General features: G+C 43.0%; 1 protein-coding gene and 1 long non-coding RNA gene across 12 annotated transcripts in view; one reads left to right on the top strand and one right to left on the bottom strand.

The window, feature by feature from the left end:
* Positions 1-8692, top strand: part of LOC112447835 (uncharacterized) — a 48840-nt gene extending 40148 nt beyond the window's left edge. The window contains exons 3-4 of the long non-coding RNA XR_003036102.2: positions 4329-4528; positions 8513-8692. This is a non-coding gene — a long non-coding RNA (uncharacterized lncRNA). The remainder of the gene's footprint in view (positions 1-4328; positions 4529-8512) is intronic.
* LOC528919 (F-box and WD repeat domain containing 12-like) overlaps positions 6617-26460 on the bottom strand; it is a 34338-nt gene continuing 14494 nt past the window's right edge. For 3 of the 11 annotated variants that reach the window (XM_059889124.1, XM_059889126.1, XM_024995773.2), the window contains exons 6-11: positions 14379-14537; positions 12803-13013; positions 11565-11743; positions 11346-11473; positions 7499-7599; positions 7028-7149 (exon numbers count right to left, since the gene is read on the bottom strand). In XM_059889124.1, the coding sequence (XP_059745107.1) occupies positions 7118-7149; positions 7499-7599; positions 11346-11473; positions 11565-11743; positions 12803-13013; positions 14379-14537 (810 nt within the window). In that variant the 3' untranslated portion in view covers positions 7028-7117. 11 annotated transcript variants of the gene reach the window in all.

Raw genomic sequence — 26460 nt, 5'->3', positions numbered from 1 at the left:
GGCCACTGCTGAGTTTTCCAAGTTTGCTGGCATATTGAGTGCAGCACTTTCACAGCATCATCTTTCAGGATTTGAAATAGCTCAACTGGAATTCCATCGCCTCCACTAGCTTTGTCTGTAGTGATACTTCCTAAGGCCCACTTGACTTCACATTCCAGGATGTCTGGCTCTAGGTGAGTTTGAGTGATCACACCATCGTGATTATCTGGGTTGTGAAGATCTTTTTTGTATAGTTCTTCTGTGTATTCTTGCCACTTTTTCTTAAATCTTCTGCTTCTGTTAGGTCCATACCATTTCTGTCCTTTATTGAGCCCATCTTTGCATGAAATGTTCCCTTGGTATCTCTAATTTTCTTGAAGAGATTCTCTAGTCTTTCCCATTCTGTTGTTTTCCTCTATTTCTTTGCACTGGTCACTGAGGAATGCTTTCTTATCTCTCCTTGCTATTCTTTGGAACTCTGCATTCAAATGGGTATATCTTTCCTTTTCTCCTTTGCTTTTCACTTCTCTTTTCACAGCTATTTGTAAGGCCTCCCCAGACAGCCATTTTGCTTTTTTCCATTTCTTTTTCTTGGGGATAGTCTTGATTCCTGTCTCCTGTACAATGTCACAAACCTCCGCCCATAGTTCATCAGGCACTCTATCAGATCTAGTCCCTTAAATCTATTTCTCACTTCCAGTGTATAATCATAAGGGATTTGATGTAGGTCATACCTGAATGGTCTAGTGGTTTTCCCCACTTTCTTCAATTTAAGTCTGAATTTGGCAATAAGGAGTTCACGATCTGAGCCACAGTCAGCTATTTGTATACCTTCATGTATACTTTAAGTTGCTTATATTTTTAAGTTGTACATATGTCCATGGGGTCGTAAAGAGTTGGACACGACTGAAATGAGTAGCACACATCTTTCCTCCATTTTACTGCCTTTGTATTTCATCAAGATCAGTGATATTTTCACAGAAATACAGTGATATTTATGTGAGTCTCTTTCAGGGTTCTTTATTCTGTTCCAATTATCTATATGACTTTTTTCATCCAATACCACACTTGGTTACTGTAGCTTTATTGTAAGTCGTGAAGTCAGGCAGTGTCAGTCCTCCAACTTCAGTACTGGCAATTCTGGGTCTTTTATCACTTCAGATATACTTTAGTATTATGTAGTTGACATCCACAAAATAACATGCTGGCATTTTAATAGGAATTGCATTGAACCTATAAATCGTTGTGAAGAATGACCATCTTGACAAAACTGAATTTTCGCATCCATGAATATCTACCTATAGTTCTTTTTAAATTTCTTTCATCAGAGTTTTGTAGTTTTCCCCATATAGATCTTATATGCATTTTCTTAGATTTACATATAACTAAATTTTTTGAGTGTTAATGTAAATGGTAACACATTCTAAATTTAAAATTCTGCATGTTTATTGCTGGTATAATAAAAGTGTTAATAACCTTTTGTACATTAACCTTGTATCCTATAAACTTGCTGTAATAACTTTATTTCCAGAAATTTTTTGTTAATTCTATATAGACCATCATGTAATAAATGAACGTTTTATTTCCTCTTTTCCACCCTGTGTAACTTTTATTTCCCTTTTTTGTTGTTACCGCATTACCTATATCTTCTGGTATGATGTTGAAAAGGAATGGTGAGAGGACATTGGCCTTGTTCCTGCTTTTGGTGGAAAAGCTTCTATTTTCTTGCCATTAAGTATGATGTTAGCTGTAGATGTTATCAAGTTGAGAGTTCCCCTCTATGCCTAGTTTGCTAGTTTTATAAAAAATGAGTGATGGATTTTGTCAAATACTTTTTCTGTATCTATTGATATAATCATGTGGTTTTTGTTAGCCTGTTGATGTGGTAGATTAATGGATTTCCAGATGGTAAACCAAACTTGCATACCTGGAATACATTCTTTGCATACATTTTGGTTTTGATTTGCTAATATTTTGTTGAGAACTTTCGCATTTGTATTCATGAGAGAGACTGCTCTATAGTTTTAAAGACTATCTGGTTTTGGTTTTAGAATAATGCTGGCCTCATATAAAATGAGTTAGGAGGTTCCCTTCTGCATCTTATCTTCTGGAAGAGATTGTATAGAATTGGCATAAATTCTTCCTTAAATGTTTTAATTCACCAGTGAACCTATCTGGGCCTGCTGCTGTTCTGAAAGGTTTTTAATTATTGACTCAATTTCTTTATTAGATACAGGCCTATTCAGTCTTTTTCTTCTTGTGTAAGTTTTGGCAGATGTATTTTTTAAGGAATTGCTCCATTTAATCTAGGTTACCAAATCTGTAGACATATGGTTGTTCATAGTATTTCCTGATTATCCTTCTAATATCCATGGGATCTGTAGTAATGTCCCTCTTTTATTTTGGATCTTACTAATTTGTATTTTCCTTCAGTTAGCTTGACTAGAGGCTTATCAATTCTATTAATTTTCAAAGAACTATCTTTTGTTTTTTAACTGAAGCATAACTGACCTGTAATACTATGTTAATTCCAGGGGCACAACATAGTGATTCAATATTTCTATACATTACAAAATGTTTATTATGCTAAGTCTAGTTATCTGTCACCATACAAAGATATTACAGTATTACTGAGTATATTCCACATGTTGTATATTTCATCCGCATGACTCATTTATATTGTAATTGGAAGTCTGTACCTCCACCTATGGCATTCAACCCACCACTCCCTCCCTTAAGGCAATCACTATTTCTTCTCTGTATCTATTGTTTTCCTTTTTTCATTTGCTGTTTTTTAGATTCCACATATAAGTTAAAATCACACTTCATTTTTCTTTCTGACTTATTTCACTTAGCATAATAACCTCTAGGACCATTCATGCTGTCACATTGAAATCACGAAAGATTTTTCTTTTTATGGCTAATATTCCACTATATATAATATACCACATCTTCATCCATTCATCTATTGCTGGACATTCAGGTGGTTTCCATATGTTGCCCATTGTAAGTAATGCTGCAATAAACATAGGAATGCATACATCTTTTCTAATCAGTGTTTTTTTTCCTTTGTAAAAAATATGCAAAGTGGAATTGCTAGATCTTAAAAAAGTTATGACCAACCTAGATAGCATATTCAAAAGCAGAGATATTACTTTGCCAACAAAGGTCCATCTAGTCAAGGCTATGGTTTTTCCAGTGGTCATGTATGGATGTGAGAGTTGGACTGTGAAGAAAGCTGAGTGCCGAAGAACTGATGCTTTTGAACTGTGGTGTTGAAGACTCTTGAGAGTCCCTTGGACTGCAAGGAGATCCAACCAGTCCATCCTAAAGGAGACCAGTCCTGGGTGTTCTTTGGAAGGAATGATGCTAAGGCTGAAACTCCAGTACTTTGACCCTCATGCGAAGAGTTGACTCATTGGAAAGACTCTGATGCTCGGAGTGGTTGGCGGCAGGAAAAGGGGATGACAGAGGATGAGATGGCTGGATGGCATCACCAACTTGATGCACATGAGTTTGGGTGGACTCCGCGAGTTGGTGATGGACAGGGAGGCCTGGCATGCTGCGATTCATGGGATCACAAAGAGTCAGACACGACTGAGCAACTGAACTGAACTGGTGGTAGTTCTACTTTTAAGGAATCTCCATACTGTTTTCCATAATGCTTGAGCCAATTTGTACCACCAACAGTGCACAAGGGTTTTCTCTATATCCTCACCAACACTTGTTATTTCTTATCTTTTTGTAATAGCTATTCTGACATGTGTGAAGTGTTATCTCATTGTGATTTTCAGTTGCATTCCCCTTATGTTTATAATGGGAGCTTTTTTATGTTGAGCATCTTTTCATGTGTCTTAGTCATATGTATCTATATCTTTGGAACAATGTCTATTCAGTTCCTTGGTGGGACTGTTAGTCCTTTTGGTGTTGAGTTCTATGAGTTCTTTGTGTATTTTGGATATTAACCCCTTATCTGATATATTATTTGCAAATAAATGCTTTCTCCCATTCAGCATGCTGTTTTTCATTTTGTTAAGTTTCCTTTCTGGTACAAAAGCTTTTTGGTTTGATGTAGTTCTGTTTGTTTATTTTTGCTTTTCTCTTGCCTAAAGACACATATTAAAAAAAATATTGCTAAGACCAATGTCAAAGAAGGTACTATGCTTTTCTAGAAGTTTTGTTTTTTCAAGTCTTAGACTTAAGCTTTAATCCATTTTGAGGTTTTTAGTTATGTGGGAAAGTAGTCGTTTCTTTGGCATGAACTGTCCAGTTTACCCAACACCAATTATTGACAACACTGTCTTTTCCCCATTCTATATTCTTGCCTACTTTGTCATAATTGCCCACAGTTCTGTCAGCATCATCTCCCAAACTTGCTGAATGCCTTATCCAGACATCCTGGACAACACTGCCTCAGAATGAAGGACCTATTTTACACCAGAGGGGTGACAATGAGCTCATGACTGTGCAATACGTTGATCTTGTCATGTATCCATCATCCGGAAGTAACTGGCCTGATGCAATACAGGATGGCCTACTGAAGGCTCAGGTAAGGTGCTGGCTGGGGAGACAATACTTAGTGAGGTTTGGATACAATCTTCCAATACAAGATATGGTGTGTGCTCTGAACCAATGACTGGTAATGTGACTATAGGGAAAATACACGGTTAGCAATTGGTATTTTGCAGTTTAAGACTTGACTTGTAGCCAATGACTAGGGAACTTTATGACTGAGTGTGACTATAGCCACACTCAAGAATACACGGTTAGCAGTCAGTATTTTGTAGTTTGTTAAGACTTGACCTGTAGCCAATGATTAGGGGAATTTTTAAAAAGTAATACAGAATACATATGCCTACACCAGGAGTTACTGGAAGGTCTCACAGAGATCTGCATGCTTCTGTAGGACTCGAGGAGGACCACTCACGCTCCTTAACTGGAACAGTGCCCATTGCACCTTGTAAAACAAGCCGTCAGGACTTGGACTTAGAGGACTTTAGAGCATGACATACTAAGTGCCTATTCCTGGGGCCATGGCACCACACCCCAGCAGACCATGTTTTCCTGACAAAAGCCCATCTGCCAGACTCAGGACCTACCGTTGTCAAGACTCACAGAAATCCCCAGAGCTCCCTATGTTCCCATAGACTCCCTTACAAACTTCCTACACACAACCAAAGCAGAACTGCACTTGTTCTTGGGTAGGGCTGCCATTCCCAGACATGATACCTAATGTAGCACCTGAGGACAGAGTGCCTGGACCTGATTAGCTGGCCTCCCCTAAGAAATGACCAGGACCGCTTTCCTAGCCATCACGTGTCCAAGTTTCTTAGGTGGATCCACACACTCAAGAGTTCCCTTGTCTGATCTCCAATCTCTTGCTGACACCCCAACCCCTTTCCCTGTGTCTTCAGAAAACCTTCCTATATCTCAATTTATCTGAAGTTTTCCCTTCATCTCTGAACAGCTATTTCCTGCTGTGTCGCATGTGTGTGTGTGCATATTTATTTCAGCTAATTTCTCATCTCCTTCCCCTTTCCCCACTGCTGTATATACGATGCATTAGTACTTAGTTCATGAGTTTTGGAACATCAAGCAAAATCGTGATAGAACCAAAAGAGAGATTCACAGCCCTAAGAGTTCTGACTTGAAACCGGTTCACACAGCTAACAAAGACCTTGGGTTTTTAAGTGTACCAGTTATGCGAGATTTAATGCATTAGGAAAGCTGGGTAAAGGGCGTATGGGAACCCTCTGTACTATCTCTGCAAATGTTCTGTAAATTTAAAATAACTCCAAAATAAACCTTAAGATTAAAAAAGAGAAAGGAAAACCTTAGATTTTCTCCTCTGGGTGAAATGATTGCATGTGGTCTTGGCTACATAGTATATAGGTGCTGTGTTAGGCCAAAAAACTATTGTTAAAAGGCAAATATAGAAGTAGGGTATATTGGGAACTAGGCAGCCACAAGAGCAGAATGTAGTAGAGAACTTTTTAATCTTTATTTTCTATTTTCGAGGAGTTCTTCACTGTATGAATCTTGGTTTTGAGTACCTACTATTAAAGCTGAATGGGCCAGACTCTCCCATCCTGAACTTGATGGTGTGGGCTTGTGACGCAGGCCAGTAAATCCCATACGCACACTCCACTGAGTCGCAAAGAGTCGCATTTCCTTAGGGAAGTTTTCAGATAATGGCAGTGATGCCTGTTCAGTGACAGCGATGGGAGCATGGTGGCAGCGATGTGGTGGAGCCGGAGGGGAAATAGGGATATGAGCAGCAGAGCCGGGAAGCCAGGCCTTGCTGGAGCCGGCCCTGGTTGTCACCTGCTGCCAGCTTCCATGGTGCCAGGCCTACTCCTCAAGCATGCACACTGCCCCTCTATGCTACTCTATTTCTTTCTAATAAATTCCTTTTTTGGTGTTAGTGATCCAGCCTGCTGTTCCTATTGCCTGCAATTAAGAATGCTAAAGACAGACCTGCTAACCCAGTCAGGGCTTCCATATGGACCAACTCCGGAGGCATCGCTGTCACAAGGCACAGAGTGGTGCCCTGCAGCCATGCAACGTTGTGCCACAGAACATCTGTAGGACACCCAGAGCTGTTTATTAATGTGTGTCTAAAGCATGTAACACAGACTAGGAAGATAAAAATATTTACTCCATTAATTACATATTTGGACAACAAAAAACAATTATGTTACAATCTTGAGTACTTTAAACCTGGGTTTTCTAGCACCCAAGGTCTTGCACTCATTCTTCTTGGCTACTTACTATCTGAATAACCTTGGACAGTTTGATAGCTGGAAAATGGACCAACGGTGGGTTAACTACTCTTCTACTACATTTCAACTTCTTTGAAAAATACAGACAGTAATATCTACACTTCAGGGCTTCTGCTGAGGATTTAAAAATAAGGTCACCTCACACACTTGTGTGGCCCATAGTAGGTATTTGAGGATCATTACTTCTTTTCCCGATGTTGATACAATAATTACTTTAGTCTCTGTATGCAGACAAGCCCCTCACAACTGTGGTGACAATCTTCAGTTGATGCAGTCATCTTAGCCACAGCGCACTTGGAAGTAATATGACCTCAGAATACTAGTTCCGATGTTTCTGGCTTCCACGCCTACAATGCTCATACTGTCACTCTCCACATGAGTGAATCCACTGTGAAGGAAGGGACACGCTATATGTTAACTTTGGAAAAGGACAAACGTTTAAGTCATAAAGCTTTTACACGAAGATGGAGCTCAGCCTTGTACGTTCTCCACCCAGTCCACCCCATCTGTGAGTATGCTAGGCTTTGACTTGAGGACCTACGTTCATTTATAACAAGTAGCAAAAATCATCACATTCTTGACTATGATCAGTCTGAGGTCTTCCTGATGGTAGCTGCCTGAATCACAATGATTCCAGCTACTCTAGAAACTTCTGATACAGGAGTGGGGGATACCTCATCCAATCTGGGCAAGTCAGAGTCATTTCTCCAGAATTTAGAATTACTATCAATTCCTACCAGTCTTAGTGAAGGAGATGTAACCACAGGAGCCAATGGGGACTTCGGTTTCCACAAAAACACAATGCTGCTCTGTTGCATTATAGAAAAATTGAGCAAGTCTAGACCAACAAACAAAAAAAAGAACTAACCAACAAACAAAAACAGAAGGAACTTGCTGAGTTTCCCAAAGAAGCCCAGTTTTTGTCTATAGATTGCTTCTGAAACGAGCTTTGGCTTTCATGAACTACTTTCAGCTTAGAGTAAATGCCATGCTGACTTACTCAACTTAAGAGATTAATAAACCACTACAGTATGAGCGACTTCACTTTCACTTTTCACTTTCATGCATTGGAGAAGGAAATGGCAACCCACTCCAGTGTTCTTGCCTGGAGAATCCCAGGAACGGGGGAGCCTGGTGGGCTGCCGTCTATGGGGTCGCACAGAGTCGGACACGACTGAAGTGACTTAGCAGCAGCAGCAGCACAGTACTGCAAAGTAATTAGCCTCCAATGAAAATAAATTAATTTTAAAAAACGCATCTTGTGCAAACAACAACAACAGAGATTAATAACAAGAGTGGAATGTGGCAGTTTGCAGACTGTGTCAGAAAACTGCGAGATTGGGTTGGAAAATTGCAGGACTGGCTGGTCTGCGTGGGGTGAGCAGGGCAACAACTGCTCCCTGATACAAGCAGTCAGCCAGCAGTCTCCTTGGTTTGTTAGCAAATAAGGTTGAACTAGCACCTATCTTCTTTCTTTTTCTCTTTATAGACTTCCTCTTCATCTTCCCCCACGCCCTCAACTCATCTTTAGTAAATTTGCAGAACTCTGTAACTATCACTAAAACCCAGTTTTAAGAACATTTCCATTGGCCCCAAACGATCTGTTGTAGCCATCTGCAGTAAATCCCATCCTACCCCCAACCCTGGGCAGCAGTAATTAACCTTCTGTTCCTACACTTGCCTTTTCTATATGTACCATATTAAAGGAATCATTCAATATGTGACCTTACACATTTTGCTTCTTTCACCAGCACAACATGTTGGCAGTTCACCCACGTGTATGTCATATGCCATTCCTCTTTACGGCTGAATAACATTCCCCTGTATGGACGCACCACAGTGGATTTATCCATTTACCAGCTGATGGGCATATGCACTGTTTGCACCTTTAGGGTTTTCTGAATAAATCTGCTAAGAACATTCAAGTACAAGTCTCTGTAGACATGTTTTATTTCTCCTAGGGGTATGCTGCTACGTTTGCTATTACATTTTTATTTACCACACCCGTTTTCTTTGGAGAATCAGAGTATGTGTTCACAGATTATAACATTTTAGGAAACTGAAAAGCTCCTAAAAAGTAATGAAAAGATAGATCAAATGCAGTCCACAGCTGCCCATCCTGTGGGGATCAGCATGGAGCAAGGTTGCTGGGTTTATGATTGCCAATGAAGCCCTCAAAGAGAAAAATTACCACTTGCATCAAATAAGGATTTCTGAGGAATCTGTTATGAATTAGGAAAGAGCAGAATTCAAGGTTGTAATACATTCCAGGGTTCTGATTAAAGCACATTTATGTTACTAAGTGTGCTATGCTCATTGAGAAAATGTCATTTCAGTGAAAAGGTTTACCATCCTATAAAATGGGTGTGTTAGTCACTCAGCCATGTCTGACTCTTGTGACCTCATGGACTGTAGCCCCCCAGGGTCCTCTATCCATAGAATCCTCCAGGCAAGAATAGCCATTCCCTTCTCCAGGAAATCTTCCTGATCCAGGGATCAAATCTGGGTCTCCTGTACTGCAGGTGAATTCTTTACCATCTGAGCCACCAGGGAAGCCTCAGAATAGCACAGTTTAAAAACACATAAAAAACAGAAGTTTCTGGAACTTCCCTGGTGGCTCAGTGGTTCAGAATATGCCTGCCAACAATATAGGGGACACATGTTTGATTCTTGGTCCAGGAAGATCCAACATGCCACAGGGCAACAAAGCCCATGTGCCACAATTACTAAGCCCATACTCTAGAGCCTGAGCTCTGCAACGAGAAGCCACCGCAACTGGAAAAAGCCTGCATGCAACAATGAAGACCTAGCACAGAGGTAAGTAAATAAAGTGTAATTTAAAAAATAAGTTTCTAATAGTGCACAATGAATATTTCAGTGAATGAATGTGTTCTGCTTTGTGTGATGCATGTAGAGCAGTGTTTAAAAATGTGTAAAAAAGAAGTTTCTAGAAGTGCTACTTGCTTACTAAGTTGACAACAGTGTTTTTTCAGTGAAAAGATGTTCTAACCATTCAGTAATGATACAGGGAATTCTTTAAAGGCACATATAAAAACGGAAAGGAAAAAAAAGCACATCTTGGGAGACCAACATCGCTGGCAAGCTCTTCAGTGGCCTCCTTCCAGTGGCAACAAGTGTTTGTTCGCACATACATCTCCTGCCACTGGAGGGAAAAAATCATTACTGAGGGGTCATGAGTGGATGTGGGGTGTGTAATCAGGGCCTCCATCGGCCTGAGGGGCTTGCTTCACAATGGCTGGCCTGCGGCCCAGGTACAGACAGAACAGAGCAAGGCCACCTCTCCCGAGCACAGGGGAGGGTAGATAACAACATATTAGGGTCTTCAGTAGGAAATATACAGCCCCTCATGGCCTGCAGTGTGGAGATGGAATGTTATGGCTCTTAAACTCAGCAACTAGGTAGGTTTGTTATACTGGAGTGGGTTGCCATTTCCTTCTCCAGGGGATCTTCCTGACCCAGGGATCAAACCTGGGTCTCCTGCATTGCAGGCAGAAGCTTTACCATCTGAGCTGCTAGGGAAGCAGGTTTGTTAATAGAAATATTTAATTGTAAAAATATTTAGTTTGGGGCACTGCATTTTTTTAAATTAACACTGGAAGATGTTTGCCACAGGAGGCTGAATTAATCCCATAACTCATGACAAGTAACTGATGATTATGAAGCAGGAGGTATTACCATAAGTAACCCAGTGAAACAGACAATCTGGAAGCCCTGTCCTTACTTTGCAGGACTTACTCTGATAAGAAAAAACATGTCATCCCCCAATTCTGGGCTGCCCTGGTAGGTCAGCTGGTGAAGAATCCACCTGCAATGCAGGAGACCCCAGTTCCATTCCTGGGTCTGGAAGATCCCCTGGGGAAGGGATAGGCTACCCACTCCAGTATTCTTGAGCTTCCCTGGTGGCTCAGGCAGTGAAGAATTCACCTGCAATGCGGGAGACCTGGGTTTGATCCCTGGGTTGAAAGATCCCCTGGAGGAGGGCATGGCAACCCACTCCAGTATTCTTGCCTGGACAATCACCAGGGACAGAGGAGCCTGGTGGGCTACAGTCCGTGGGGTTGCAAACAGTCAGACACGACTGAATGACTAAGCATAGCATCCCCAATTCTAATTGTAAATCAGAGCACAAAAATCATATTCTCTTCAACTTTTACAGTCTTGCCCCTATGGCCACCTAGGTTTGGTAAATGGAGCTGGCATTGTGCAGGTTACAGAGGTGGGGTAAGGGCTGCATCCAGGCTGACCCCAGCTTCACTGTGCATCCCTGTGGGCCTTTGGGCAAAACCCACATCGCTGATTTCATCTGGGAAACATGGGTGATGCTAACTGCAGGTGGTGGCTTTGTATATTAAAGGAGATAATGCAAATGATGCACAGTGTAGCATTTTTTTTAAAACCAGAGGATAAATATGAACAGTGACTTGCCTCAGGTCCCCATATAGGGAGGGGCAGGCTGGGCTAAGACCCCAAGTCCTATTCACATTCTTGCCAATGGTATCCTCTTGCTGGGAGGCCATGAGAGGCCATTGTGTAGCTAACATTTAAAAAGTCAGAAGCAATTACCTGGCCCATCTGTGGGACCCACCAAGCAAATGATAGCAGCTCTTGAGGACGGGAAATTTATTTTCCTTGTTCCACAGGTAGACTCGCAGGGAGAGGTCAAAGGAAGAGGTGATGACTCGAGTCTGGTCCTTGAAATGAAAAACCAAGTGAGGCAGGAATGTGGGCTCCAAGGCACGGAGCCATGAGGCTGGCAGCAGGCGGGCAAGGGGCCACACTCACCACCCACATGGACGTGATGGGCCTCTGGTGGTCCTGAAAGGCCACCAGCTGCAGGCCGTGAATGGTGAAGAGCACCAGCTCTGAGCCGGACACCAGCAGGATCACCTGGGAGCCGTGGCCCTTCATGAGGTGAGGAGGCATCATGGTGTCTGGCAGCAGGAAGCTCGCAATCTGTCGTACTTTTTGAAATAAAGGCACACAGATTGTCATGTCTTAGTAGCAGCTGGGGGTCTGGAATAGACATGCCTCACCTACAAGGATGTGGAATAATGAAAAGAGCAACAGCTTTGTGCTGCATCTGCAATCAATCCTGACCCATGCATTTACTCCCCTAGTCTACTGGTCATCAGCTGTCGAACGCTGATCATGCTGCTTTATAGGGAGACTGTGAGGTTCAAGGCGATATGCACATGGCAGTGACAGTATCTGGCCCATGGTACTATCCAGGGGTGCGGCCTCCACCCTGCTTTCTACCCTTCCCCATCTAAGACAGGGGGATGTAAGACATGACCACAAGAGAACTATGACATTTATGACATCTGCTGAAAACTACTGTTGAAGATTCTTTTATACTGTACAGCATTCCTTGTTAAAAAAAAAAATTAATTCGATCATTTCCTTATGGAATTTAGTTAGCACCAGGAAAACAAAATTACCTCTTTTGAAGAGTTCATGCGTTTTCTCGTATCAGACAAGGGATTATATTACACATCCTGTTTCCCTTTTTTTCCTCGGCTGCCAGGAAGCTCAGAGTAAAATTTATGGTCAAATGATGACAGGAAAACAAATGAATATAATACAAAGGAAAAAACGCTAAGGAACAAAGAAAAGGCCTATCAGGGTGGTGTGGGGTTTGGAAAACAGAGGAGACAGGAAAAGACAAAAATGTGGGTCTTATTTTCCTACTGGACTAGGAGCTCCTTAGGGAAGAGCTCCTTATTCATCTCTGTGGGCACTCAGTGCTGAGAGTGGTGACTCTGACACAGTTGTAAAAGGAGAGGTGGGGATGAATGGACGCAGAGAAAGGAGAAGAGTGGACAGCAGTTAACCTCTGAATCCCACGGCCATGCAGAGGGCCCCAACACACAGCAAATGTTCAACTACTCCACCAGCACACAAAAGCACAACTAGAAGACATCTGTGGGGTCACTATGATTCACTGAGAGGAAAGAAAAAGTGCCCCAAAGGAAACATGAAGAAGCACTGTAAGGTAGTGGTGGTGACACGGGGATCCTTACCGAGAACCTCCACTCTATCCCTGGACTTCCTGCTCCCTAGCTCATAGGTGGTGATGACCAACTGCATGCCATTGTCATTTCTGTGCATCACCATCAGCCTGGCTGCCTCGTCGGGGGTCCAGCAGGCTCTGGACGTCAGCCAGATGGGGAGAGTGGTGGAGGCAGGAGTCTCATCTTCTGACCGGCAGAGCAAGGACTGAGTGTAGAACACCTGGGGAACAGCACCGCACGTCTCATCGCTGGTGAGGGAGGAGACTTCTCCAACCAGGAGCCCTCCGAAAGACCACATCCACGGTGACTGTACTGGGTCTCACAGGGTGCCTCATGTGGACCCGCCTTTCTCAAACGCCCTTACCAAGGAAAAGAGGTTAACCCCACACCATGTCTGGCCCTGCTGGAAAGATCTTGGCACACCAGTCCCAGTGAGGTCAGCATAATGGGTGAATCAAATAAATGGATTTTCTTTTCCTGAGCGCCTATCACCATCTTGCTTTTGCCTCCAATGTCTTCCTCCATATTCCTTTCCTGTCTTCTTGCAGTCTGGCTCCAAACCCCTTCTTGGTCCCTGGAACTGATTTGAGGCTGCCCACCGATCCTATGGCCTCTCTCCTTTGGCTGCCCTCCCTGACCCCTGGCCTCCCCTGACTCCCAGGTCTCGGCACTTCCACTTCCATCCAGCTAGGCCACTGATTCTCTTTTTCTGTCCTTCCTTGCTCACCAACCCCAGTATGTCTCAAGACCCGCTCCAGCTGCCTGCTTTTTACTCCAGTCTAATTTTCCAATTCAGGCTTTCCTGGTGGCTCAGTGGTAAAGAATCCGCCTGCCAATGCAGGAGACACAGAAGATGCAGGTTTGATCCCTGGGTTGGGTAAATCCTCTGGAGTACGAAATGACAACCCACTCCAGTAGTCTTGCCTGGGAAATCCCATGAACAGAGGCGCCTGGCAGACTACAATCCATGGTGTCACAAAGAGTTGGACACGACTGAATGACAGAGCTCATGGGTGCACCTGCGCGTGCACACCCACACACACACTTTTCCAGTTCACACCCTGGCACTCAGCCTGAGCATCTCTGGGCCCTCACTGGCAGAGGCAGCCATTCTCACAGGCAAGCTGTGTATGGGCCTCCAAGTAATGGATACAGTCCCTATGCTGTCAGCATCTCCTCCATGCTGGCCCAGACACTGTCTTCCTTAATCTTGTTGAAGCCTGTTCTCAGGCCACTAATACCTCATGAGCATTTCCACCAGGAAGTCCCAAACCTTTTCAAAACTGAATTCTGTCATCTCCAGTCAGGTAGCTGACCCCCTCCAGCCTGTGGGCAACACGGGAGCCTGGAAAGAACAAAGACTCCTGGGTGAGGCGGCCATGGCCATCAGCTCAGCTGGTGGCCCTGAGAAGGCAGTCCCTACTGTGAAAGGTCACAGATGACTCATCATCACCCATACATGCAGGTTTGGTCCTACATGAGAAGCTGCCCCCACAGATGCACCCCAAAAGCCTAGGGCATAGGATCCACCACCCTTGTGCACAAAGCCAGCCACCTGAGGCAAGGGACACAGCCCACCACTGACCTCCGGGCTCAGGTCTGAGTTCTGGGTTGACGCGAACACCCACTGCCGGTCAGGTGAGCAGAGGAGACTGGTGGGGTTGCCGGGAAACACGTTGACTCTGGAGAGCAGCTGCAGCCAGGGCACCGTAAGTGTGTAGAGTGCCCCTTCAGCACAGGCGGCCTGCAAGCAACGGATCAAAAATGGGATCAAGAGCCAAAAAGAATCAGAAAGTGTCCAAGGAGATAAGCAAAGGTCTAAGAAACACAGAAATGAAGTTCCTACAGAAGAAAAGTCAACTAATTAACAGACTAACACTGAAAATCCATGTTCAAGGACTTCCCTGGTGGTCCAGTGGTAAAAAATCTGCCTTCCAATCCGCAGGGGACGTGGGTTTGAACCCTGACCGGGGAACTATGATCCTACACGCCACTAAGCAACTACGCCTGAGCGCCGAAACTACTGAGTCCACGTGCTGCAACAAACACGTGGTGCAGTCAAAACAAACAAACAAAATTCATGTAAAAACTTTCCGGCGATAAATCCTGGGGAAGTTGAGCTGGGATGGTCACCACAGACACATCACAATAAAACTAACTACTAGGCTTTAAATCTTTCAAAAAATCCTTTAGGCCTTTGATTTTTTAAAACTCCAGTATTTAACAAGAGAAATAAGGGTGGCAGTAGACATTTCCAACAGAAACACTGTGGCATAATATTTTCACAAAATTTAAGGAAAGCATGAGCCAGGGATGCAGTGGCCAGCCAGGTCACTCTTCAACCCCCAGACTACAGAACCACAATGCTAATGCAAGAATTGCATTCATGGGTCCTTCCTCGGGACCTGACCAGGCGATGGGCTTCATCAAATCACAAGATACAACGAATATGTCACCAAAAGAACTAGTGTTGTTATGAAATACATTAAACCGTAAATCAAAGAGCTAATTTAAAAAAAAGGTAGACACAAGAGAAGAACAGGGTGTAAATATTTTATGTTCTCAAAAAGCTGGAAATAATATATCTTTAAAAAGTGAGGAGGATCAAAATAGAATAACTCACTGACTGCCATGGGAGTAAAGAGTAAAGACAACAAATAAAACAGGTGACAGGCCCAAATAAGGAAAAAGGAGAAAGAAAGTGTTAAGGTAAAGAAGACCGGGGCTTCCTTGGTGGTCCAGTGGCTAAGAATCCCCATTCCCAATGCAGAGGGCCTGGCTTTGATCCCTGTTCAGATCCTATTCCAGGGGATCTTCCCAACCCAGGGATCAAACCCAAGTCTCTCGTGTCTCCTGCATTGGCAAATGGATTCTTTACCGCTGCGCCACCTGGGAAGTCCTTACTTGGCTGCACCAAGTCTGAGTTGAGGCACTTCAGAGTTGCAGCCTGTGGACTCCTGGCTGAGCCTCCAACAAAAGGGGGAAGGACAGTACTCACCGTCACGAGTTTTTAAGCAGGTTGTCATATATGAGAAGCATATAATGCCCTGCTTAAAAAAAAACAACTCTGGCGTTGGTTAAGACTCTTGAGAGTCCCTTGGACAGTAAGGAGATCCAACCAGTCCATCTTAAAGGAAATCAGTCCTGACTATTCACTGGAAGGACTGATGCTGAAGCTGAAACTCCAATTCTATGGCCACATGATGTGAAGAACTGACTCAATGAAAAAGAGCCTGATGCTGGAAAAGATTGAAGGCGGGAGAAGGGGACGAGAGAGGATGAGATGGTTGGATGGCATCACTGACTTGATGGACATGAGTTTGAATAAGCTCCAGGAGTTGGTGATGGACAGGGGAGCCTGGCGTGCTGCAGTCCATGGGGTCGCAAAGAGCTGGACACGACTGAGCAACTGAACTGAACTGAGGAGTGTTCAAATCATTTGCATAATTTAAAAGCTGCATTGTGTCCTTTTTCCTGAGTGGTACCAGTTCTTTATATATTCTCGACGCAGTCCTATGTCATGTTTATATATGGGAAATACATTATTCCAGTTTGAAGCTTGCCTTTTATTTTCTTTAATGTCTTCTAAAAAGTTCTGAACTTGATGAAATCGAATTTGTTTATTTTTTATTACACAGCTAGTCCTTTGTGAGTCCTAAGAAATTGTTACCTTTGAAAAGTTTCTACTAATCTACTCCCCTGCAAAACAGTTAGAATTAATAGGTTGAACTTCCCTGGTGAGCCAGTGGTTAAGACTCTGAACTGCTAGTACAAGGGGCACAGGTTTAATCCCTGGGTGGGGAAGGTCCCGCAAGTCGCACAGTGTGGGCAAAAAATAATAAAAAAAATTTTCTTTTTTACCAAAGAATTAATAGGTAAATTTAGCAAGGCTGTTGGATACAGGTAACTATACAAAAGTCAAACGCAAGTCTCTGTATATTTATACAGAAATTATTTCTATGTATGCTACATAGTGCATGCATGGCAATTTCTTTATAAATACAAAACCATACATTCTCCTATTACTCTTGGTCTGCACCCTACCCACTCACGTAGCCTCAAGACAGAAGAGTGTGGAGTCAACAACAGTTTAATGGATGGGGGACCTTATGTCTGAAGCAAGGCCCTTAAGTGACATTCTACCATATGCAGCAGGGAGCAGGCAGGACATAGCAGCAGTCTTCACTGTTGAGGGGGCAGTTGGTGTTGTTCAGTGGCTCAGTTGTGTCCAACTTTTTGCGACCCCATGGACTGCAGTATGCCAGGCTTCCCTGTCCTTCACCATCTCCTGGAGTTTGCTCAAACTCACATCCATTGAATCAGTGATGCAATCCAACGATCTCATCCTCTGTCATTCCCTTTTCCTCCTGCCTTCAATCTTTCCCAGCATCAGGGTCTTTTCTAATGAGTTGGTTCTTCTCATCAGGTGGCCAAAGTATTGGAGCTTCAGCTTTAGCATCAATCCTTCTAATGAGTATTCAAGATTAATGTCCTTTATGACTGACTGGTTTGATCCCCTTGCAGTCCAAGGGACTCTCAAGAGTCTTCTCCAACACCACAGTTCAAAAGCATTAATCTCTGCAGTTCAGCCTTTATGGTCCAACTCTCACATAGCATGAATACTGGAAAAAACCATACCTTTGACTACACAGACCACTGTTGGCAAAGTAATGTCTCTGCTTTTTAATACGCTGTCTAGGTTGGTCACAGCTTTTCTTCCAAGGAGCAAGTGTCTCTTAATTTCATGGCTACAGTCACCATCTGCAGTGATTTTGGAGCCCAAGAAACTAGTCTCTGATTGTTTCCCCATCTATTTGCCATGAAGTGATGGGACTGGATGCCATGATCTTAGTTTTTTGAATGTTGAATTTTAAGCCAGCTTTTTCACTCTCTTCTTTCACTTTCATCAAGAAGCTCTTTAGTTCCTCTTTGCTTCCTGCCATAACAGTGGTGTCATCTGCAAATCTGAGGTTACTGATATTTTTCCCAGCAATCTTGATTCCAGCTTTTGCTTCGTCTAGCTCGGCATTTCGCATGATGTACTCTGCATATAAGTTAAATAAGCAGGGTGACAACATACAGCCTTGAAGTACTCCTTTTCCCATTTGGAACCAGTCTGTTGTGCCATGTCCAGTTCTAACTGTTGCTTCTTGACTTGCATCCGGATTTCTCAGGAGGCAGGTCAGGTGGTTTGGTATTCCCATCTCTTGAAGAATTTTCCACAGTTTGTTGTGATCCACACAGTCAAAGGCTTTAGCATAGTCAATGAAGCAGAAGTATGTTTTTCTGGAATTCTCTTTTTCTATGATCCAGCATATGTTGGCAATTTGATCTCTGGTTCCTTTGCCTTTTCTAAATCCAGCTTGAACATCTGGAAGTTCTCGGTTCACATACCGCTGAAACCTAGGTTGGAGAATTTTGAGCATTACTTTGCTAGCATGTGAGATGAGTGCAATTGTGGGGTAGTTTGAACATTCTTTGACGTTGCCCTTCTTTGGGATTGGAATGAAAACTGATCTTTTCCAGTCCTGTGGCCACTGCTGAATTTTCCATATTTGCTGGCGTACTGAATGCAGTTCTTTAACAGTATCATCTTTCAGGATTTTAAATAGCTCAGCTGGAATTCCATCACATCCACTAGCTTTGTTCATAGTAATGCTTCCTAAGGCCCACTTCACACTCCAGGATGCCTAGATCTAGAGTGACCAGACCATCATGGTTATCTGGGTCATTAGGATCTTTTTAATATAATTCTTCTGTGTATTCTTGCCACCTCTTCTTAATATCTTCAGCTTCTGTTAAGTTCATACCATTTCTGTCCTTTATTATGCCCATCTTTGCATGAAATGTTCCCTTGGTATCTCTAATTTTCTTGAAGAGATCTCTAGTCTTTTCCGTTCTATTGTTTTCCTCTATTTCTTTGCAGTGTTCACAGAGGAAGGCTTTCTTATCTCTCCTTGCTATTGTTTGAAACTCTGCATTCAGAAGGATATGTCTTCCCTTTTCTCCTTTGCCTTTTGCTTTTGTTCTTTTCTCAGCTATTTGTAAGACCTCCTCAGACAACCATTGTGCCTTTTTGCATTTCATTTCTTGGAGATGGTGTTGATCGCTGCTTCCTGTACAATGTTACAAACCTCTGTTCATAGTTCTTCAGGCACTCTATCAGCTCTAATCCCTTGAATCTATTTGTCACTTCCCACTGTATAATTGTAAGGGATTTGATTTAAAGTGTAAGTGTTAGTCTCTCAGTCATGTCAGACTCTTTGCAACCTCATGGACTGTAGCCTGCCGGACTCCTCTCTCCATGGGGTTCTCCAGGCAAGAATACTGGAGTGAATTGTTACTTCCTACTCCAGGGGATCTTCCTGACCCAGGGATCGAACTCGCATCTCCCACATTGAAGGCAGATTCTTTACTGTCTGAGCCACCGGGGAAGCCCAGGATTGTCTTTATTCAGACTAAATAATACAGTTTACTCATTTACCTGCTTTCCAGGCCTCTTGCATCCCACTTCTTGCTCTTTCCTTCCCTCTTCTTTTTTTCCTCCAGACTGCAGACTGTGCTTTCCCAGGAAGGGCTTTATTATCAGCCTGTGTGCTCTCTGCTCAGGAGGCTCATGCTTCATTCAAGCCTGCTTCTGTCCCTTGATACTCCTGTAACTCCTCCTATCTGTAGTCCAGTTTATGGTCAGAATTATGGAATTGATTTAGATCATACCCTTATGGCCTAGTGGTTTTCCCTCCTTTCTTCAATTTAAGTCTAAATTTTGCAATTAGGAGTTCATAATCTGAGCCACAGTCAGCTCCTGGTCTTGTTTTTGCTGACTATATAGAGCTTCTCCATCTTTGGCTGCAAAGAATATAATAAATCTGATTTCGGTATTGACCATCTGGTGACGTCCATGTATAGGAGGGAGACCAATTACAGAGGTAACTGACATCAGGTTGGCTTGTCAGTTACCAGGGAAACCAGCAGAGGAGCCCGTCCCTCACCACCCCTTTGATAAACTACCATGGAGAAGATGCTCTGATCTAAAGATTAGAATAATCACTAACTGGAGGTGGGGGCAAGTATGTATTAGGGGGGAGTAGGTATTAAGGGTTGGTCATGTGAGTAGGGGCTGGTCATGTGAGTAGGGTATAGGTGAAGAAGGGACTGGTCGAGCAAAGAATGTACAGACAGCAAGAGAAGAGCCATCTTGGGTAGCATGATCACATTTATGTTCTATATATGCTGTATACTAGCAATGGAAAAAATTGGAAAAGTACATTTTAAAATAACATTAAGGGACTTGCCTCATGGTCCAGTCATTAAAAATCTGCCTCCCCATGCAGGGGATGTGAGTTCAATCCCTGGTTGGGGAAGATCTTAAGATCCCACACGCATGCATGCTCAGTAACACCCCACTCTTTGGGAAGCGATTAGACTGTAGCCTGCTAGTTTCCTCTGTCCATGGAATTTCCCAGGCAGTAATACTCAGAGTGTCCATTTCCTGCTCCAGAGGATCTTCCTGAACCTAAGATCGAACCCATGTCTCCTGCATTGGGATGTGGTCTTAACCACTGCATCACCAGGGAAGCCATAAGATCCCACATGCCTCGGGGCAACTAAGTCCGTGCCCCACAACTGAGCTGGCAAGCTCTGGAGCCTGTGCACCACAAGTACTAACAGAGAGCAGCCCCTGTGCTACAACAAAGAGCCTGTGCCCAGCAATGATGATCGATCCCGAGTGCAGCAACTAAGACCTGATGCAGGCAAAAATGAATGAATATTTTAAAATAATATTTAAACAGTATGAAAATGCTTGTAGCAGACTATGTGCAAGTGCTGTTCACTTAAAACCACAAAACTTTGTTGAGGAAAATAAATGAAGGCCTATATATATATATGGACATATATGCTTGATGAAAGTCAAAGAGGAGAATGCAAAAGTTGGGTTAAAGCTCAACATTCAGAAAACGAAGATCATGGCATCTAGTCCCATCACTTCATGGGAAACAGATGGGGAAACAGTGGAAACAGTGTCAGACTTTATTTTTTGGGACTCCAACATCACTGCAGATGGTGATTGCAGCCATGAAATTAAAAGATGCTTACTCATTGGAAGGAAAGTTATGACTGACCTAGATAGCACATTAAAAAGCAGAAATATTACTTTGCCAACAAAGGTCCGTCTAGTCAAGGCTATGGTTTTTCCAGTGGTCATGTATGGATGTGAGAGTTGGATAGTGAAGAAAGCTGAGCGCTGAAGAACTGATGCTTTTGAACTGTGGTGCTGGAGAAGACTCTTGAGAGTCCCTTGGACTGCAAGGAGATCCAACCAGTCCATCCTAAAGGAGACCAGTCCTGGGTGCTCATTGGAAGGACTGGTGTGAGGCTGAAACTCGAATACTTTGGCCACTTTATGCGAAGAGTTGACTCGTTGGAAAAGACCCTGATGCTGGGAGGGATTGGGGGCAGGAGGAGAAGGGGTCGACAGAGGATGAGATGGCTGGATGGCATCACCAACTCGATGCACCTGAGTTTGGGTGAACTCCAGGAGTTGGTGATGGACAGGGAGGCCTGGGTGTTGCGATTCATGGGGTCGCAAAGAGTCGGACATGACTGAGCGACTGAACTGAACTGATGCCGTATTCATGGCTTAGAAGACTGAATACTAAGGTGTTAGTTGTTCCCAAATTAATGTACAGATTCAAAGTAACCAAAAACCCAGGAAGCAGTGTTACAGAAATTGATGAGCTCACTGGAAAAATTTTATGGAAACAGATATATTTTCAAAGAAAGGAAATGTGGGAGGTCATGACTTAACTAAAAGCTGTGGGAAACAAGATCCCATGTGACTGTCATCAGGACAGACATACAGATCAGTGGAGACTGACCCACAAGTTTGACATAGAACACCCATGACACATTTGGTCAGCTGATATTTTGACAAAACGAAGGTGATAATGTAATTGGATGAAGAAAGTATGGTCTTTCCTGTGAGTTTTGGATGACCATTTCTAAGTAAAAATGAACCCTGATGCTGACCCTGCACACAAATGTAATTTAACTTGAAATGAGCCAATGACCTAACCACTTCCAAATAAACCGTGGAATGTATAAAAAGTCACACAAAGCTGAGTCAAGGTGTCAGGGTGCTGGATTCTCATTTCAGGGCCCATTCAGGTCACTGTGGCTGCAGGACTGAGGTTTCCCTGCCCACTGGTTGGCAGCAGAGACCATCCCTGTTCCAGGCCCACCAACAACCTGGCAGCCAGCACAGGAGGCCCCCATGCCCTCACCCTCTGTGTCTCTGACTTCCTCTTCTGTGACCAGCCAGAGAAAATGCTTGGCCTTTAAAGCGCCCACGGAACTAGAGTGGGCCCGCCCAGATCATCTCTCTTTAACCAGGTAACAGCAATGTCTCATGATGCATGTAGCTTTGACCATTTCTCCTTGAAATTCTACACATTATTTTTCAATATATATTTTAGACCATATTCTAAAATGCATTCAAAATTAGCCCTGGGATTTTCCTGGTGGTCTAGTAGTTAAGATTTTGCACTCCTAATGCAGGGGGCACAGGTTTGATCCCTGGTCGGGGAACTAAGATCCCGAAAGCCACTCCAAAAACACGAGGCCAAAAAAAAAAAAATTAGTCTTGCTGTATCTTCCCAGGAGGCTTACCTAATTCTTATTCTGATATAAGACCCCTAAGATCCAGGAAAGACTTTCATCTTCCAGTCTTCTCGTCTAACATAATTAGCTGTATCAGCTTGCCTCTGGTAACATCTCTAATGCCTATCATTTTCCCATCATTTTAATTCCAACCCTTCCTTAAGTGTTCTGTTTTAGAGGAGTCTTGTATTAGTTTCCTTTGGGTGCAGTAGTAAGACAGGGTGGCTTATAAAAACAAAAAATGTATTCTCTCACAGTTCTAGACAGCAGAGGCCCCAAATCAAGATGCCAGCAGGGCTCTGCTTCCTCTGAAGGAAGACCAGAGCCAGTCATTCCTCCCTACTCCCTCAAGCCATTTCCAGAGCTGACTCCTAGAAGCCCGCTCTGCTCTCCCAGGGAGGTCTGATAATGAAACCAATGAATCTTTTTACATCCCCTCAGAGCATGTGTGGCATCATGAGTTCTCATGATAATGAGAACTAAAAATGCTGCCTGCCATATATGTAAACAAAGGATGTTGCAGCCATTAAGCATCACATTACCGCCACCCGCAATGGTGAGCTCTGAGGGGACTCGGGATGTGAAAACACAGGATACTGGCCCCAGACAGTGAAGGTTCATAAAATGAAAGTGTAAGTTGCTCAGTCATGTCCGACTGTTTGCGACCCCATGGACTATACAGCCCATGGAATTCTCCAGGCTAGAATACTGGAGTGGGTAGCCTTTCCCTTCTCCAGGGGACCTTCCCAACCCAGGGATCGAACCCAGGTCTCCCACATTGCAGGCGGATTCTTTACCAGCTGAGCCACAAGGGAAGCCCACATCAAAAGAAGGTACGTATCAAAGGAACAATTCAGTAAGCCCAGACTCTTGCATTTTCCCATACATGGAAGAGTGTTAAATTCCTTAACTTGAGATATCATATCTGGTTTTCTTTAATTAACAGTAATCTTTTGATGTTCCAACCACCTGGTCATTTATTGCAAAAAAAATCCTATATATCCTGGGTCCCCACCCTTGCCTCTTCCGAACAGTTTTCTTAAGGTTATCTGAAATGCTCTATCTTCAGAAAGTCCTGCTGAATAAAACAAAACTCTCAGCTTCTAGGTTGTGCTTTTGTTTTTCTTTTCCAGTTGACAATAACCAAGCCAAACTTTGGGTTGGGTTGATCCTGCCCCTAGAGGGAAACCACAAGACACATTGATCTTCCTCTTATGATTTAGAAGCTATTTGCTGTATACTATTTTGGGAATTAAGTGAGAGATAACTGTTTGCAAACTGCCTCATAAAGTATATGACTAATTTCGTACATTTAATCTCGGACAGTTCAAGGAGCTTAGTAGACCTAGTTCCTCATAACCTTCTCCTAACCTAAATGGTGAAGTCATTCATTTTATTTCTACATATAAAATCCACAAGGCATTGTTTCTGCTGCTTTATACAGGATATTCGTTTAGATTTCCTAAGATTTACCATGGTTCTTGCTCAAAATTCTTTCCTGCTCCTTCTGAAAGTTCACCTATGATCATTCTCCCACTGCCTGAAGCAGTCTCATTACTATTACACTTAAGGTAGTTTTATTTCCCCTCACTGCTATTAAATAGATCTGTCTTAGTCTTCAATTATCTCAGTTCACTCTGATAGGTCTATGTGCAAATTTATTTTTATTTACCTTACTCGGGGTTTGCGGGACCTTCTTGACCTTCATTGATTAATGTCCTCAGTCTATTTTGGAAAAATGTCTACCATCTTGTCAAATGTTTCTTATGCTCCCACCCCCACCCCACCCCCCAGCTTGATAGGGAAAGAGTAAAGGGACAACGTAGGTCATAAAATAGTTAACTCCCACTAGGGGATTGTAAGTTTTAAAAATTGGACCCTGAAGAAGGAAATGGCAACCCTCTCCAGTACTCTTGCCTGGAGAATCCCTTGGACAGAGGAGCCTGGTGGGCTACAGTCCATGGGGTCGCAAGAGTCGGATATGACTGAGCGACTGACACACACACACAACTGAAATACTTGATGGTGCAAGGGCACACTTTCTCTACTCTCCCATCTCCTGCAGGAAGCAGGATGGGGCAGGCAGGACCTGGGAGGCAGGGTGACTCCCCCCACCCCCATCCCTTCTGGAAGTCTTGGGGCCTCAGTGCCTGCAACAGCTGGCCTTGGGCAAATAAAAGACTAAGTTGTTTACTGGAAAAAATAAATAAATAAATAAAAATTGGGGAGACCCCTGGGAGTTAATGATCACTCAAGAAAGCAAATTTGGATAACCTCAAAACCAAGTTGGCTTGCTTAGCGACAGAAGCATGACATGCCCCAAAACTGCAAACCACTGGTGGCACGAGACCACATCCTGCCCAGGGAGCTCAGTCAGCTGATGATGCCTAGGGCATGCTCTCTGCACACATGAAACAGTACCTGTGGACTTAGATGGACCACATAGGGACAAGAAAACTCCCCTGCTCAACCTGGAGGAGGAACTCATGATGGAAGCGTGACATCTATCAAGAAAGACAAAGATCTCCTCCTCCTCACTTTTCCTTTGATTATAAAACTAGCCCACTAAGTTCTCAGGACACAGCGCTCTCTTGCCCATTTGCTTGTAAGCCTCACAAGCACCCTTTTCTAATAAATCACTTATCACTTCACCCTTCGCTGGATTCTTTCCACGTGGAGACATAAAAGATCAGGGCTCTTTGGAGCCCCATGAAATGGCACTACATGGTTTCACCCTGACTCACCTACTCCTAAGATATCAAATGAACAAATACTAAACTTTTTCATGGGTCCTTTATGGCCTTGCTACTCCAAGTGTGGTCTGTGACCTGACGGCATCAATATCCTCAAGAAGCTCCTAAAAAACTCAGAAATCTCAGGTATTCCCAGGGACCCACTCAATCAGAATCTTCATTTCAACAAGGTCCACAGGCAAATAACATCCCATTCAAGTCTGAGAAGCACTGGTCTCTGTCTCTCAGCCTCTCTTCCACATTTACCACTCCTGATATCCCCATTGCATTCTACAGAATTACGTTTATCTTCCAGTTCACTAATTCTTCTATAATCTTAACTTCTTAATTGATGTACATAACACAGAAAATTGCACCAAACATAAACATAAGAGCTCAGTAAATTATTACAAAGTAAATACTCATATCACCACCCATGGCTTCCATGTCTTGGCTATTGTAAACAGTGCTGCAGTGAACATTAGGATACATGTGTTCTTTTGGATAATGGTTTTCTCCAGGTGTATGCCCAAGAGTGGAATTGCTCGATCGTATTTTAAGTTGTAAGTTTTTTAAGGAACCTCCATACTGTTCTCCATAGTGGCTGTGACAATTCACATTCCCACCAATACTGTATGAGAGTTCCTTTTTCTCCACACCCTCTCCAGCATTTATTGTTTGTAGACTTTTTGATGATGGCTATTTTGACTGGTTTGAGGTGATATGTCACTACTTTTGATTTATATTTCTCTGATAATTAGTGATACTGAGTACCTTATCATGTGCTTTTTGGCCTTTAGAATGTCTTCTTTGGAGAAATGTCTATTTAGGTCTTCTGCTCATTTTCTGATTGTTTTATATATATATATGAGAGAGACAGAGAGCGAGCTCCATGAGCTGTTTGCATATTTGGGGGATTATTCTCCCATTCTTTGGGCTCTTTGTTCATTTTGTTGATAATTTCCTTTGTTGTGCAGAAGCTTTTAAGTTTAATTTTTGTTTACTGTTGTTTTTATTTTCATTACTCTAGAAGCTGAATCCAAAAGGATCTTGCTGCGATTTATGTCAGAGTGCTCTGCCTGTTTTCCTCTTAAGAATTTTATAGAGTCTGGCCTTACAGTTAGGGCTTTGATTCATTTTCAGTTTATTTTTGTGTATGGTGTTAGGGACTGTTCTAATTTCATTATTTTATTGAAGAGACTGTCTTTTTTCCTCTGTATATTCTTGCCTACTTTGTCATAGATTAACTGACCATTGGTGCATGGGTTTGTTCTT

The sequence above is a fragment of the Bos taurus genome, chromosome 8 (assembly GCF_002263795.3).
Source record: "Bos taurus isolate L1 Dominette 01449 registration number 42190680 breed Hereford chromosome 8, ARS-UCD2.0, whole genome shotgun sequence".
Lineage (NCBI taxonomy): Eukaryota > Metazoa > Chordata > Mammalia > Artiodactyla > Bovidae > Bos > Bos taurus.
Note: the sequence above shows the minus strand (reverse complement) of the source record. Positions and strands in the feature narration are given on the sequence as shown.